The following is a 16,208-nucleotide window of genomic DNA, read 5'->3' as shown; positions in this document are numbered from 1 at the left end:
GAATACAATTTTAAAAAGCTTCTAATTGACTTCTATTATCAAATTTGCTGTTTCCATGTTATTCTTTGTGTAAGAGCATAGTACTAAGTAGGTCTTTGGAGTACTTGTGCTGCCATCTACTGCTTTTTCAAATGTATAACATCTTGCAAATCTGCTTCTAGACACGTGCATTCTCCTACGGTTATGTCCCTGTTTTTCAACAAAAGACACAAAGAGAACAAATAATATGTGACAATAGAGGTAAATTAGAAAGAGGTTTAAAATGGTATGCTCTGTCTTAATCACAAAACAAAATGTTAGGGTTTCATATCCCTTTAAAGGTTATAAAATAAAAGCTCACTGTCCCTATAATGTCAAGGCAGCAATAGCATTTTGCTGTGTTTACTGTCTAGCGACTTCTGCAGGAAGATTACATTGGAATAGAGAAAAAAGTAATCTCAAGACAAACAAATACAATGTCACATCTAACAAAAAACCTGCTGCAGAACCTGCTTAATGTTTACATAGATAATACAACAGTCTATTCACCACTCATGAATTCTTGCAGCACTGAATGTACAGTATTATAACATATGGCTAAGAGTCATGCCAGAAGGTAGGAAAAAAAAAAAAAACAGTTTATACGATTGCTTAAACTTCTACAAAAACATCAAAGTGCAATCCAAAGGTGAGTTCTAAAGAACAACTAATTGGGGGGGATTCTATAAAGGTTGCCAGTTTAGACTTGGTTTTCCACACCAACAGTCGCAGGGGCAGTCCTCACGGACTTCCATAAAAAACAGGGTCTGTCCCTGCGAGTGGTGAGAGTTCTCTGATAGGTACAAAATTTAAATGGAGAGCGAAGTACAGAGGGAGAAACCGGTGTGTTTTAAAACTTGAATATTACGCTTAATACAAATCAAATCACGCTGTTCTCAGTGCACTGTACCTTACATTTTCTGTCATTTTAGTATGCATAGATTTTCTTTTCCGAATAATTCATGTTTTGAGTATTTTGGTGAAAACTTGCCACTTGTAACTGGCGAGAAAAAAGAATGAGATCTTAAGTGCGAAAATATATATAGAATTACGCCTGCGGCCGCCCACACTAACATTTATTCCAAAAAATAAAAAATGTCCAACAATCTGATGGCTATGTTCTTGTTCCAGCTGTGCCTAAGGGGTACCACAATATGGGGTGGGGTTGATTTATCAAAGACTTTGCAAGACTTTCGACCTCCTACGACTGCAGGTTCTCACAAGAGAACCTGCAGTCCGTATTTACCAAGCAGCGGTCATGAGGCTTCCCTAACCTTCCCATGAGGCTTCCCTAACCTTTCGTCACCTCTTAAGTAGTGAATTTCAATCTCCCCGGTCTCATCTGACCAGAGAGATTGACAGCTCCTGCCTGCGCGTGATTGGCTGTGTGCGGGCAGGGGGTGGCATTGCAGCCGAGCGCAAAATAGTGCTTGTGTGCAAAGCTGATTTCCGCCAGCGAAATTCAGCCAGCCAGAGGCGAGCTGCGGCGGACAGGGGTGCGTATGTGCGCCCCTGTCCACCGCAGCTTGATAAATCGACTCCTAACTATAAGTGTACCAGCTGTGCCTAAGTGCGAATTAAATAAAATGTAAGGAATTATTATATATATTGCATTTTATTTAATTTGCATCTGTGTATACTTAGAACTTAGCCATCAGATTGTTGGACACTTTTTATTTTTTGGAAAAAATACCCATGTATATATAATTTATAAAAAAAACATATATATATATATAAAGGCGTTTGTAGGCGCATGCGCTCTTACAAGTGTACAACAATCTGATGGCTTTGTTGTTAGTGCGGCCGGCCGCACTATCAACATAGAATCTGATAGGTTGTGACGTGCAGGCATTGGAATGTGATTACGCGGAGGAGCGCATGCGGGGTGAGTATTTTTGATCAGACAGCTGACGCCTCCTATGCTTTACATTTCTGAAATATTTGGTTTCAGTATCCCTTTAACAATACAATGTTCTCAGCATATTTTTTTGTAAATAGTTAAATTATTAGTTTTGTAAGATTTTTAAATTACAATTTTAGGCTTTTAATAAATATTTTTTATGCTTATCCAGAGTTCCTGTTTCAGTTTGCAGTAGCCGTGGGGCTCTAAAACCTCCCTGCCTTTTCATTAAAGGGACATGAAACCCCATATTTTTCTTTCATGATTCAGATAGAGAATACAATTCTAAACAACTTTCCAATTTACTTCTATTATCTAATTTGCTTCATTTTTTAGATATCCTTTGTTGAAGAAATAGCAGTGCACATAGGTGAGCCAATCGCACCAGGCATTTACGTGCAGTCACCAATCAGCAGCTTCTGAGCCTATCTAGATATGTTTTTCAGCAAAGAATATCAATAGAATGAAGCAAATTAGATGATAGAAGTAAATTAGAAAGTTGTTTAAAATTGCATGCTCTTTCTAATTCATGAAAGAAAACATTTGGGTTTCATGTCCGTTTAAGAGCTTAGTTCTAGCTCTGAGAAGTGGGAGTATCCGCGTGTAACTGTAGTGCGATTTTCTGTACCTTGCAGTCCTCAGTATTTTGTTCTCTTCTTTTTTGGAGGTTTACTACAAGAATCAGACCTTCCTCATAACAAGCTCAATTGCCCAGCTATGGACTATATCCTTATTGATTGTTTGCACTAACGCAAGCTTGTTTTCTATTTCCCATTAAATACTTGTGTGAGATATTTCTAAGGCTCTTTATTTAAAAAAACCTCTGCCAATGTGGCAGCACTGCTAATGAAATAATAATATATGTATAAAAAGGTAATACATAATGCTCAGGAAATATCTAATCCAGTATGGGTGAAAAGGAATAACCTATTTTCAATAACAAATATATTCCCTGCACTGTTATTTCATCCAATTTTATTCAAAATTTCAAGGCTGAAAAGGTCCATCAAAAAACTTTAAGGGACAGTCTACACCAGAATTTTTATTGTTTAAAAGATAGATAATCTCTTTATTACCCATTCCGCAGTTTTGCATAACCAACAGTTATATTAATATACTTTTTACCTCTGTAATGACCTTGTATCTAAGCCTCTACAGACTGCCCCCTTATTTCAGTTCTTTTGACAGACTTGCATTTTAGCCAATCAGTGCCTACTCCTAGGGAACTCCACAGGCATGAGCACAATGTTATCTATATGGCACAGATGAACTAACGCCCTCTAGTTGTGAAAACATGTCAAAATGCATTCAGATAAGAGGCAGCCTTCAAGGGCTTAGAAATTAGCATATGAGCCTCCTAGGTTTAGCTTTCAACTAAGAATACCAAGAGAACAAAGCAAAATTGATGATAAAAGTACATTGGAAAGTTGTTTAAAAATTACATGCCCTATCTAAAACATGAGCGTTTATTTTTGACTAGACTGTCCCTTTAAAGACCCACTCAATGCAGTAGAATTACATAATTAATAAGTACATAATAAAAAGACAATAATTTAACACCTTATCTGAACTTCAAATAGCCAATCACAGACTAGTATACATAAACTCTGCAAGCTTGTGCACATGCTCAGTAGGATCTTTTCCCCCAGAAAGTGTGCATATATAAAGACTGCAAAATTTGATAATGGAAGTAAATTGGAAAAGCGAATTAAAACTGCTGCTCTTTCTAAATCATGAAAGTTTATTTTGACTTGAGTGTCCCTTTAAAGGAACAGTACAAACAATAGATTTGCATAATCAACAAATGCATAATAACAAGACAATGCAATAGCACTGCCACTTGGTCTGAATTTCAAATGAGCAGTAGATTGTTTTCTGACTAATTTCAAAGGATACCATAACTTTACAAAGGATACCATAACTTTACAAAGGATACCATAACTTTACAAAGGATACAATAGCTTTACAAAGGATACCATAACTTTACAAAGGATACAATAGCTTTACAAAGGATACCATAACTTTACAAAGGATACAATAGCTTTACAAAGGATACCATAACTTTACAAAGGATACCATAACTTTACAAAGGATACAATAACTTTACAAAGGATACAATAGCTTTACAAAGGATACCATAACTTTACAAAGGATACAATAGCTTTACAAAGGATACCATAACTTTACAAAGGATACCATAACTTTACAAAGGATACAATAGCTTTACAAAGGATACCATAGATTTACAAAGGATACAATAGCTTTACAAAGGATACCATAACTTTACAAAAATTCAAAACTAGAAGAACAAATGTGACACAAAAAGCCTGTGATTACTAATAGCGGCTCCCTGGTATTTCTGACCAATAACCGGATACCTTGCATCAGTTGGGGGTGCTCACACACTAGGGTTGCCACCGGTCCCTTAAAATACAGAACACTTATAAGTTACACATGCTGCAGGGTGTGCAAGGAGGAACATGAATAGTGCTGTCCAGAAACACAATACATGTTCCTCCCTGCACACCCTGCAGCATGTGTAACTCATAAGTGTCCAGGAAAACATGGCTGAGGTGGCAACCCTATGGACGCACACACAGTCTAGCCAAAAAAGGAGAATAAAATCAGAATATAAAGGATAATTTAGCTATGCGTTTCGGCTGTATATGGGCCTTTGTCAAGCCTTAGTTATTAAAAATTTTGAAAAAACAAAATGTGCTTTAAAAGCATTTCAGAGAGTAATCTTATTAGTGTGTCAAGAGACGCTCTGATACCTGGTGTTCTATAGTCTAACATCTGCAAATGTGTATCAGCGGTGGAGACCATGTGACTCCTCTGGTGGTGATGTCATAATTTCAGTTCAGTTTGTACGTTGCTGGTTTGTACACTAGCTTTATTATTTACTTTGAGTCTATGAGTGCATTTTTAACTTGCTTTTTTAAATCAGTAGTATTATTAATTATAATAATTTATTATTATTATTATTATTATCTTGTTCTTTCCAAAGAAATGCCACTTGAAAACGATCTTGAGGATTGCATAACTTATCTCCTCTGCTGTGACTAGTTTGTGACAGAATTAATGAGCTCTTGTATAAATCAAACAATCACTGTGTAGAATGGTCTTGTGTCAGCATTCCAAATCCTACAGGATCCACTACAAACTCTTTAAAGTCAGGAAAAAAACTACAAATTTAAATCACAAGAAAAGTTCACTGTATCAGAAGAGTTGATCGAGTGTTTGTAGGAAACACATTAGTATTTAAAAAAATACATTAGTATTAACAAAACAGGGAAACACATTAGTATTAACAAATATAAGGAAGTCTTATGTAATTTGTTTTAGGGTAGGTAAATGTATGCAGTGAAACTGATTTTTTAGGGAGGACTCACATGAATATTTCTGATTTTGTAACACAACAGAGAAGTTGTAACACACAGGGAAACTCCACCCACAATACCATTGATAATTTGGGAACAGTGCAAGTATATCATCAGAGCAAGGAGAAGGAGAGTACAGAGAGTACTCAGACAAGGAGACCCCATCACAGTGAAGGATAAGATTGTGAGTTTCATATCAGCTTTACATTATTGATACTTGTGTAAGTTTAGAGCATATTGCAGTAAACAGACAGCTGTTAAGTGTTAAAGAGTGAGTGACATGGACAAATTAGTATCCATATGGATAGAATGATTTGTAGGCTGAGATATTAACACTTCCCCCCTTGTTTACACAATGTATTCAGAGCCGGTTTAGTGATTATGAAGCAAACTGAAAATTTAATTTCTACAATTTAAACAAGTGTCTGCACCAAATGTGCTAAAGGCTGTTTGGAACATAGGCACAGCAAGCAGTGGCCTCGGCCATATTTATTTAGTGCTCACTTGCCTGGTCTCTATTGAATTACATTCAGCAAATGCTGTACTTGGGAATATATAGTCATTTCTCTAGCTGAGGTTTAGTTTTAATGAATACACTTGCTAGTGGTGATGCGAACAAGTGGGATTTCTCAAGCAGGTTGGGCGAAACACATCAGGGGATCAATTTAGGCTTTAGGGGTGTGTTTTGATTTGCTAATTAAGAGTAAAATGTTTTCTTTAAATATATAAAATGAATTTTCTACATCACTTATTTAATACAAATGTACTACACTATAAATGTTACAGCTTTATAGTTTACAGAAATTAGATGGTATATTATTTTAATAGAACTATAAAATATCAATCTTTATAAGTGGTATTTTATCTAATTTTCACACATTATTATTATAATTATTTTAAAATATATTAACATAACAGTTATAATTTATGGTTTAGTAGTAATTTAATATAATGTTTCAATTTTGTGTTAAAGGGACAGTCTAGTGAGAATTAAACTTTCATGATTCAGATAGGGCATGCAATTTTATACAACTTTCCAATTTACTTTTATCATCAAAGATCTTTGTTCTCTTGGTATTCTTATTTCAAAGCTAAACCTAGGTAGGCTCATATGCTAATTTCTAAGCCCTTGAAGGCCGTTTCTTATCTGAATACATTTTGAAAAATTTTCACAGGTACACAACGCTAGTTGATGTGTGCCATAGAGATAACATTGTGCTCACTCCCGTGGAGTTATTTATGAGTCAGCACTGATTGGCTAAAATGCAAGTCTGTCAAAAGAACTAAAATAAGGGGGCAGTCTGCAGAGGGTTAGATACAAGGTAATCACAGAGGTAAAAAGTATATTAATAATATCTGTGCTGGTTATGCAAAACTGGGGAATGGGTAATAAAGGGATTATCTATCTTTTTAAACAATATACATTCTTAAAGGGATAGTAAAGTCCAAATTAAACTTTTATGATTCAGATACGGCATGTCATTTTAAACAACTTTCTAATTTACTGTTATCATAAAATTTGCTTTGTTCTCTTGGTATTATTAATTGAAAGCTAAACCTAGGTAGGCTCATATGCTAATTTCTAAGCCCTTGAAGGCCGCCTCTCATCTGAATACATTTGACAGTTTTTCACAGCTAGATAGCGTTAGTTCATATGTTTCATATACAGGGAGTGCAGAATTATTAGGCAAATGAGTATTTTGACCACATCATCCTCTTTATGCATGTTGTCTTACTCCAAGCTGTATAGGCTCGAAAGCCTACTACCAATTAAGCATATTAGGTGATGTGCATCTCTGTAATGAGAAGGGGTGTGGTCTAATGACATCAACACCCTATATCAGGTGTGCATAATTATTAGGCAACTTCCTTTCCTTTGGCAAAATGGGTCAAAAGAAGGACTTGACAGGCTCAGAAAAGTCAAAAATAGTGAGATATCTTGCAGAGGGATGCAGCACTCTTAAAATTGCAAAGCTTCTGAAGCGTGATCATCGAACAATCAAGCGTTTCATTCAAAATAGTCAACAGGGTCGCAAGAAGCATGTGGAAAAACCAAGGCGCAAAATAACTGCCCATGAACTGAGAAAAGTCAAGCGTGCAGCTGCCAAGATGCCACTTGCCACCAGTTTGGCCATATTTCAGAGCTGCAACATCACTGGAGTGCCCAAAAGCACAAGGTGTGCAATACTCAGAGACATGGCCAAGGTAAGAAAGGCTGAAAGACGACCACCACTGAACAAGACACACAAGCTAAAACTTCAAGACTGGGCCAAGAAATATCTCAAGACTGATTTTTCTAAGGTTTTATGGACTGATGAAATGAGAGTGAGTCTTGATGGGCCAGATGGATGGGCCCGTGGCTGGATTGGTAAAGGGCAGAGAGCTCCAGTCCGACTCAGACGCCAGCAAGGTGGAGGTGGAGTACTGGTTTGGGCTGGTATCATCAAAGATGAGCTTGTGGGGCCTTTTCGGGTTGAGGATGGAGTCAAGCTCAACTTCCAGTCCTACTGCCAGTTTCTGGAAGACACCTTCTTCAAGCAGTGGTACAGGAAGAAGTCTGCATCCTTCAAGAAAAACATGATTTTCATGCAAGACAATGCTCCATCACACGCGTCCAAGTACTCCACAGCGTGGCTGGCAAGAAAGGGTATAAAAGAAGAAAATCTAATGACATGGCCTCCTTGTTCACCTGATCTGAACCCCATTGAGAACCTGTGGTCCATCATCAAATGTGAGATTTACAAGGAGGGAAAACAGTACACCTCTCTGAACAGTGTCTGGGAGGCTGTGGTTGCTGCTGCATGCAATGTTGATGGTGAACAGATCAAAACACTGACAGAATCCATGGATGGCAGGATTTTGAGTGTCCTTGCAAAGAAAGGTGGCTATATTGGTCACTGATTTGTTTTTGTTTTGTTCTTGAATGTCAGAAATGTATATTTGTGAATGTTGAGATGTTATATTGGTTTCACTGGTAAAAATAAATAATTGAAATGGGTATATATTTGTTTTTTGTTAAGTTGCCTAATAATTATGCACAGTAATAGTCACCTGCACACACAGATATCCCCCTAAAATAGCTATAACTAAAAACAAACTAAAAACTACTTCCAAAACTATTCAGCTATGATATTAATGAGTTTTTTGGGTTCATTGAGAAAATGGTTGTTGTTCAATAATAAAATTAATCCTCAAAAATACAACTTGCCTAATAATTCTGCACTCGCTGTAGATAACACTGTGCTCATGCACGTGAAGTTATTTAAGAGTCAGCACTAATTGCCTGAAATGCAAGTCTGTCAAAAGTACTGAGAAAAGGAGGCAGTCAGCAGAAGCTTAGATACAAGGTAATTACAGAGGTAAAAAGTATATTTCTATAACTGTGTTGGTTATGCAAAACTGGGGCATGGGTAATAAAGGGATTATCTATCTTTTTAAACAATATTTTTGGTGTTTATTATCCCTTTAAGTAGACTGTCCCTTTAAATATAACAGCAAAGCACACATACTGCATAAGTTGTGCGTATGAAAGCTACACAAGTACATTTTGTCTTAGCTACACTCCAGAAGGAATTTATGTTTTGAGATTATAATAAAGTAATGCATTTTTAAACTAAGAATAGATAAAAATGTATTAAACCCCCCCACATAATATATTATAGCGATAAGGCAAGAATTAATATTGCAAGCCTATAAATAAATTGGTTGCTCTATTAAGCTAGGAAATATCCTGATGTTTCTCTATAAATCAGCTTATTCTATACATTATAAAGATAGATACCTGGGGAAACTACTGATAGACCTTTTGTTTCTTATATACTTTCAGCAGTAGATAAGACACTGCATTGTTAGTGCTACGTTTTTGTTCTGTTGATATCTGCTTTTGTTTTGCTCAGGGACTTCAAAGTGATACAGCATATCTGTAAAAAAAACTGACTAGAAAATATCACATAGGCTGCTCTATGTAATAAAGATATTAAAGGGACACTCAATCAAAATTAAACTTTCATTATTCAGATAGAGCATGCCGTTTTAAACAACTTTCCAATTTACTTCCGAACTTAACAAAATGTGCACAGATTTTTTTATATTTAAACTTTTTGAGTCACCAGCTCCTACTGAGCATGTGCAAGAATAAGTGTGTATGCATTTGTGAATGGCTGATGGCTGTCACATGGTACGCGTATGCATTTGTGATTGGCTGATGGCTGTCACATGGTACAGGGGGAGTGGAAAAAGACATAACTTTTAAAATTGTCAGAAAAAAATCTACTACTCATTTGAAGTTCAGACTAACTGCTATTCCATTGTCTTGTTGTCTTGCATTTGTTGATTATGCAAATCTACTGTGTTGACTGGTCCTTTAAGAAAGTGGTCACATTCTATTGAAGAGGGACATTGAGCATCCAATCAGAATGCTTGTCTCAGGACATACACTGTAGTGTACACCTGCCATGTGCAGGCACAGTCACTTTATTTCCCTCCTCAGTATAAGGAAGTTTACTATGAAATTGTGAGAGATTATGGTGAAATTTCACCAGATCACAGTAAAACAGGTTGTGAACTCAGCAATGATGACTGTTGCTTGTTTTCAATATGCAAGTGACAGTAAAAAGAGTACCTGAAGAATAACTGTCCATATAGCACTTACTCTGGTGAGCTGAAGAAATTTTGATGTGAAGTATCTTTTTCATTTTCACATAGAGATGTTCATGTGATTGTTTTTTTTTTTTTTTCCTTCTAGACAGCTTTTTACAGATATGCTGCATCACTTTCAAAAGATTTAACATACAGGTAAATGAATCAGGGCTCAACAAATCAAGTAGCCAGGGAGGGAGCCACGGGCTCCTAGAATTTTACCCCTGGCTCCTAAATTTCTATCTATATACAAATACCACTGTCTGACTCCTAAATATTCTTTTTGACTTCTACATTTTTATACAGATTTGTCGGCCCCTGCTTTAATGATCTTTTTTGTATGTTGTTCAATGTTTGAGGTATTTCTCAGGGTTCACATATGCGTGCTATGCCAGCCAGTGCTACTTTGTGCACTTTATCAAGGAGCATGTTACATTGCTTGGCATAATGCAGTAACTTTACATTTATAGATGTCCGGTATCTATGAGCGCAAATTGTTTGGGCATTTAATGACAGGTGTGGGGTGTGCCATGGGGGGAAGGTAGGCTTGGGGCATGTCCTGCGTATGGGAAACTGTATTTGGATGGATTATAATATTTGGGGGGCACATGTGGGGCAACTATTAAAGGGACATAAACCCCCCCAAAAAAATAATGATTCAGATAGAGCATACAATTCTAAACAACTTTCCAATTTACTTCTATTATCAAATTTGTATCCTTTATTGAAAAGCAGGAAAGTGAGTTCAGGAGTGTGCACGTGTCCACAGCACTATATGGCAGCAGTTTTGCAAAAATGTTATACATTAGCAGGAGCACTAGATGGCAGCACTGTGTCCTTCTAATGTAGGGCTTTAGAAATGTGCATGCTACCTATCTAGATATCTCTTCAACAACAAATAACAAGATAGAGAAGAAAAAATCATAATAGAAGTATATCGGAAACCTTTTTTTAATTGTTTTCTCCATCTGATTCATGAAAGAAAAATTTTGGGCTTCATGTCCCTTTAAAGTGATAATAAATCCTAGCTTTGCGAAACGCTAGGATTTACCAGTGGAACAAATAAAGGGGATGGCAGAAGGCTATTTTGCTGTGAGGTGACGTTTCCACCTCTTAGCCAATAGCCGTGCGGGCCAGCTGATGCCATGCAGGATAGCTGGCACACTATTGGCTAAGATCACCTCACAGCAAAATAGCTTTCTGCCGTGGGCTGCCTGAGGAGCTCAGTGCGGTGAATGCTTCAGACAAATAAAGAAACTTTTAGCATAAAGTATTTTCTACTTCATGACTGAATGTCCCCTTTATTTGTTCCACTGGTAAATCCTAGCGTTTCATAAACGCTAGGATTCACCATCACTTTTACCCCTTAATGATCAGCGACGTACCTTGTACGTCGCTTATCTTAGAATGGGGATTGCTATTTAATGAACAGTAACTTACAGGGTACATTGTGGTGGTTAAGGGGTTAAGCTTGGGTGGCTAAGGCCCCCCCCCCCCTTGCCACGTAGTTGCTGTATATGTATAATTCTACCGCTACAGATTATTTTTTTACACTCTCTATTACACTCTTTATTTGCTGTCACATACGGAGGCTTTGAGTGTTATCACATGCTGATATTTATTTGACATCCTTGTTATATTTCTGCTAGAAAGCTTTTGTACAGAGGCAGAACTTGTACTGTAAGAAACACGACATATGGCAGGTCGTATCGCCTGGCTGCACAAGCACAGAAAACAATCTGCATATAAGTTAATACAGAGAAAAATCAATTTGTCTTCCCGCTGGTACACACGGCTTATTTAATCTGGTTAGTAGATTTAGTATAAATGGGTAATATTTTGCTGGCACTCACAGCAGACACTCATGAAACCCCAAAAAATGTATTTCTTGATTTAGAAAGAGCATGCAATTTTCAACAACTTTCTAATTTACTTCTATTATCTAATTTGTTTCATTCTCTTGATATATTTTGCTGAAAAGTATAGGTAGATAGGCTCAGTAGCTGCTGATTGTTGACTGCACGTAGATGCCTCGTGTGATTGGCTCACCCCTGTGCATTGCTATTTCTTCAACAACGGATATCTAAAGAATAAAGCAAATTTGATAATAGAAGTAAATTGGAATGTTGTTTAAAATTGTATTCTCTATCTGAATCATGAAAAAAAAATGGGGTTTAATGTGCCTTTAACCCCTTAATGACAACAGTACTTTTCCATTTTCTGTCCGTTTGTGACAAAGGCTATTTTTATATTTTTGCGGTGTTTGTGTTTAGCTGTAATTTTCCTCTTACTCATTTACTGTACCCACACATATTATATACCGTTTTTCTCGCCATTAAATGGACTTTCTAAAGATACCATTATTTTCATCATATCTTATAATTTACTATAAAAATATATAAAATATGAGGAAAAAATGGAAAAAAAACACTTTTTTTTAACTTTTAGCCCCAAAATCTGTTACACATCTGCAACCACCAAAAAACACCCATGCTAAATAGTTTCTAAATTTTGTCCTGAGTTTAGAAATACCCAATGTTTACATGTTCTTTACTTTTTTTGCAAGTTATAGGGCCATAAATACAAGTAACAATTTGCTATTTCCAAACCACTTTTTTTCAAAATTACTGCTAGTTACATTGGGACACTGATATCTTTCAGGAATCTCTGAATATCCCTTGACATGTATATATTTTTTTTTAGAAGACATCCCAAAGTATTGATCTAGGCCCATTTTGGTATATTTCATGCCACCATTTCACCGCCAAATGCGATCAAATACAAAAAATCGTTCACTTTTTCACAAATTTGTTCACAAACTTTCGGTTTCTCACTGATATTGTTTACAAACAGCTTGTGCAATTATGGCAAAAATGGTTGTAAATGCTTCTCTGGCATCCCCTTTGTTCAGAAATAGCAGACATATATGGCTTTGGCGTTGCTTTTTGGTAATTAGAAGGCCGCTAAATGCCACTGCACACATACTTGTATTATGCCCAGCAGTGAAGGGGTTTATTAGGGAGCATGTAGGGAGATTTTTGGGGTAATTTTAGCTTTAGTGTAGTGTAGTAAACAACCCAAAGTATTGATCAAGGCACATTTTGGTATATTTCATGCCACCATTTCACCGCCAAATACGTTCAAATAAATTTTTTTTTTACATTTTTCTAAATTTTTGGTTTCTTACTGAAATTATTTACAAACAGCTTGTGCAATTATGGCACAAATGGTTGTAAATGCTTCTCTGGGATCCCCTTTGTTCAGAAATAGCAGACATATATGGCTTTGGCGTTGCTTTTTGGTAATTAGAAGGCCACTAAATTCTGCTGCGCATCACACTTGTATTATGGCTAGCAGTAAAGGGGTTAATTAGGTAGCTTGTAGGGAGCTTGCAGGGTTAATTTTAGCTTTAGTGATCAGCCTCCAACCTGAAACATCAGACCCCCTGATCCCTCCCAAACAGCTATATTCCCTCCCCCACCCCACAATTGTTCCCGCCATCTTAAGTACTGGCAGAAAGTCTGCCAGTACTAAGATAAAAAGGTATATTTGTTTTTTTTTGTTTTGTTTTTTTTATAGCATATTTACATATGCTGCTGTATAGAATCCCCCCTTAGCCCCCAAACTCACAGATCCCCCATCAAACAGTTCTCTAACCCTCCCCCTCTAACTTAATGGACACCATCTTGGGTACTGGCAGCTGTCTGCCAGTACCCAGTTTATTAAAAAAAATATGCTTTTATTGTTTTTTTGGACTTTTTTCCCATTTTCTGTAGTGCTTGCAGGGTTAATTTTAGCTTTAGTGTAGAGATCAGCCTCCCACCTGAAACATCAGACCCCCTGATCCCTCCCAAACAGCTATATTCCCTCCCCCAACCCACAATTGTTCCCGCCATCTTAAGTACTGGCAGAAAGTCTGCCAGTACTAAGATAAAAAGGTATATTTGTTTTTTTTGGGTTTTTTTTATAGCATATTTACATATGCTGCTGTATAGAATCCCCCCTTAGCCCCCAAACTCACAGATCCCCCATCAAACAGTTCTCTAACCCTCCCCCTCTAACTTAATGGGCACCATCTTGGGTACTGGCAGCTGTCTGCCAGTACCCAGTTTATTTAAAAAAATATGCTTTTATTGTTTTTTTGGACTTTTTTCCCATTTTCTGTAGTGTAGCTTCCCCCCCCCCCCCCCCAGAACCCTTCGATCATTTATTGCATTAAAAAAAAAACCTTTTCTCCCAATTTTGAAATTACATTTTTCTGTAGTGTAGCAGTTCCCACCCGCTCCCGCCCACGTGCACGCGCCCGCGCGTCCGTGCGCGCCCCCGGACACTGCCGCATCCGATCCGGCCTCCGATCCCGCCCCCCTCCAAATCACAGGCCCTTGGCAGGCCGCCCACCCACCTCCCTGCCTTGCTCCCACCCACCAACGACGCTCCGGTGCAGAGAGGGCCACAGAGTGGCTCTCTCTGCATCGGAGGCTTGTAAAGGGGTATTGCAGGATCCCTCCATATGGAGGCATCACTGCAATACCCTCAGAGCTGCTGGAAGCGATTGTGATCGCTTCCAGCACTATGTTAGACAACTGACGTACCAGGTACGTCTATTGTCATTAACTGCTTGTTAATGCATGACGTACCTGGTACGTCAGTTGTCATTAAGGGGTTAAAGGGATAGTAAACACCTTGTGATTTCTATACATTTTTTTTTGTTATGTGCAATAAAATAAATATGTGATATAGTTTCATTATTTATTTTACCCCCTTTTCATGGAATTACGCTCGGAAAATAGGGAAATTCTAATTCTCAGAACTTGAAACGCACTTGCTAACTTCTCAAGGCTAGCCCTGCTACATAGATGTTTCTAATTGGCTTTATCAGATAACAACTGCAAAACAATGCATTTTATACTAACATTATGACCATAATTACCCTTGTTGTCTGTGAACTAAAGCCCAGATTGGCTCCTCCAAATAAGACAAATTGTGGGTGGAGTTTGGTTATTGAAAAATAATTACAGTAAAAAGGATGTTAATTTGTTTTAAAAATGTTTAAACTTGGCTGATTTGTTATTCTATAGCAGTTAGTTATTCTGTAATTACAGAGTGTTTACGGTTTACTGTTTCTGACCCCTTTGCTGCAATAGAACGAAGATGTGGCTTTTGGCAGCTAAGTGGTTAAAGGGACACTGAACCCAAATTTTTTCTTTAATGATTCAGATAGAGCAGCAATTTTAAGCAACTTTCTAATTTACAGTACTCCTATTATCATTTTTCTTTGTTCTCTTGCTATCTTCATTTGAAAAAGAAGGCATCTAAGCTAAGGAGCCAGACTATTTTTGGTTCAGACCCATGGACGGCACTTGTTTATTGGTGGGTGAATTTATCCACCAATTAGCAAGAACAACCCAGGTTGTTCACCAAAAATGGGCCGGCATCTAAACTTACATTCTTGCTTTTCAAATAACTTGCTTTTCAACTGGTGAGCCAATGACAAGAGGCATATATGTGCAGCCACCAATGAGCAGCTAGCTCCCAGTAGTGCTTTGCTTCTCCTGAGCCCACCTAGGTATGCTTTTTAACAAATGATACCAAGAGAATTAAGCAAATTAGATAAAGGAAGTCAATTAGAAAGCTTATTAAAATTGTATGCTTTGTCTAAATCATGAAAGAGAAATTTGGGGGTTTACGTCTCTTTAATTTTAACTTTACTGTCCCTTTAATGATATGTACTATCTCCTTGTTTTTTGCCAGATACAGAATTCACATGGAAACACCGCTGCTGTTAATTTTGCTCTGTGTAGGTAAGTCATTGGTCAACAACTTTTCAGGTCTGTAAATATTTCTATATAACATTACAGGTTGTAAATCGAAACCGTTGTAAATTGAAACCCAGTTTATAATGTAAGTCAATGGGAAGTGAGGGAGATAGGTTCCAGGCCCCTCTCAAAATTGTCATAAGTAACACCTAATACATTATTTTTAAAGCTTTGAAATGAAGACTTTAAATGCTAAACATCATTATAAACCTAATAAAATAATCACACAACACAGAATATATAATTAAACTAAGTAAAATGAACAAAAACATTTGCTAAACAGCATTATAAACGTAATAAAATAATCACACAGGCTTCACTTGCATTTTTCTGCAAACAGTTCTTTCTATGCATTCCAATCTGGACTGATTTATAGACAGGAAGATCTTGTTCCTTTGAAATCTGCTCGATAGCTCAGGTCTGGTTAAACTGATTAATTTCAGCTTGCTTGGCTTT

The 16,208-nt window shown here is 37.1% G+C and overlaps 1 protein-coding gene across 2 annotated transcripts in view; it reads left to right on the top strand.

Annotated features, from left to right (window-relative positions):
- LOC128638378 (group IIE secretory phospholipase A2-like) overlaps positions 1-16,208 on the top strand; it is a 67,858-nt gene that overhangs the window by 34,331 nt on the left and 17,319 nt on the right. The window contains exons 1-2 of one of the 2 annotated variants that reach the window (XM_053690308.1): positions 5,399-5,482; positions 15,688-15,737. In XM_053690308.1, coding sequence (XP_053546283.1) covers positions 15,701-15,737 — 37 coding nt within the window. In that variant the 5' untranslated portion in view covers positions 5,399-5,482; positions 15,688-15,700. Of the gene's footprint in view, positions 1-5,398; positions 5,483-15,687; positions 15,738-16,208 lie in introns of those variants that run through there. The other variant, XM_053690307.1, reaches the window with a different exon arrangement.

Source organism: Bombina bombina, chromosome 8 (genome assembly GCF_027579735.1).
Source record: "Bombina bombina isolate aBomBom1 chromosome 8, aBomBom1.pri, whole genome shotgun sequence".
Lineage (NCBI taxonomy): Eukaryota > Metazoa > Chordata > Amphibia > Anura > Bombinatoridae > Bombina > Bombina bombina.
The sequence above is the reverse complement of the archived record's forward strand: the minus strand, read 5'-3'. Positions and strand labels throughout refer to the sequence as shown.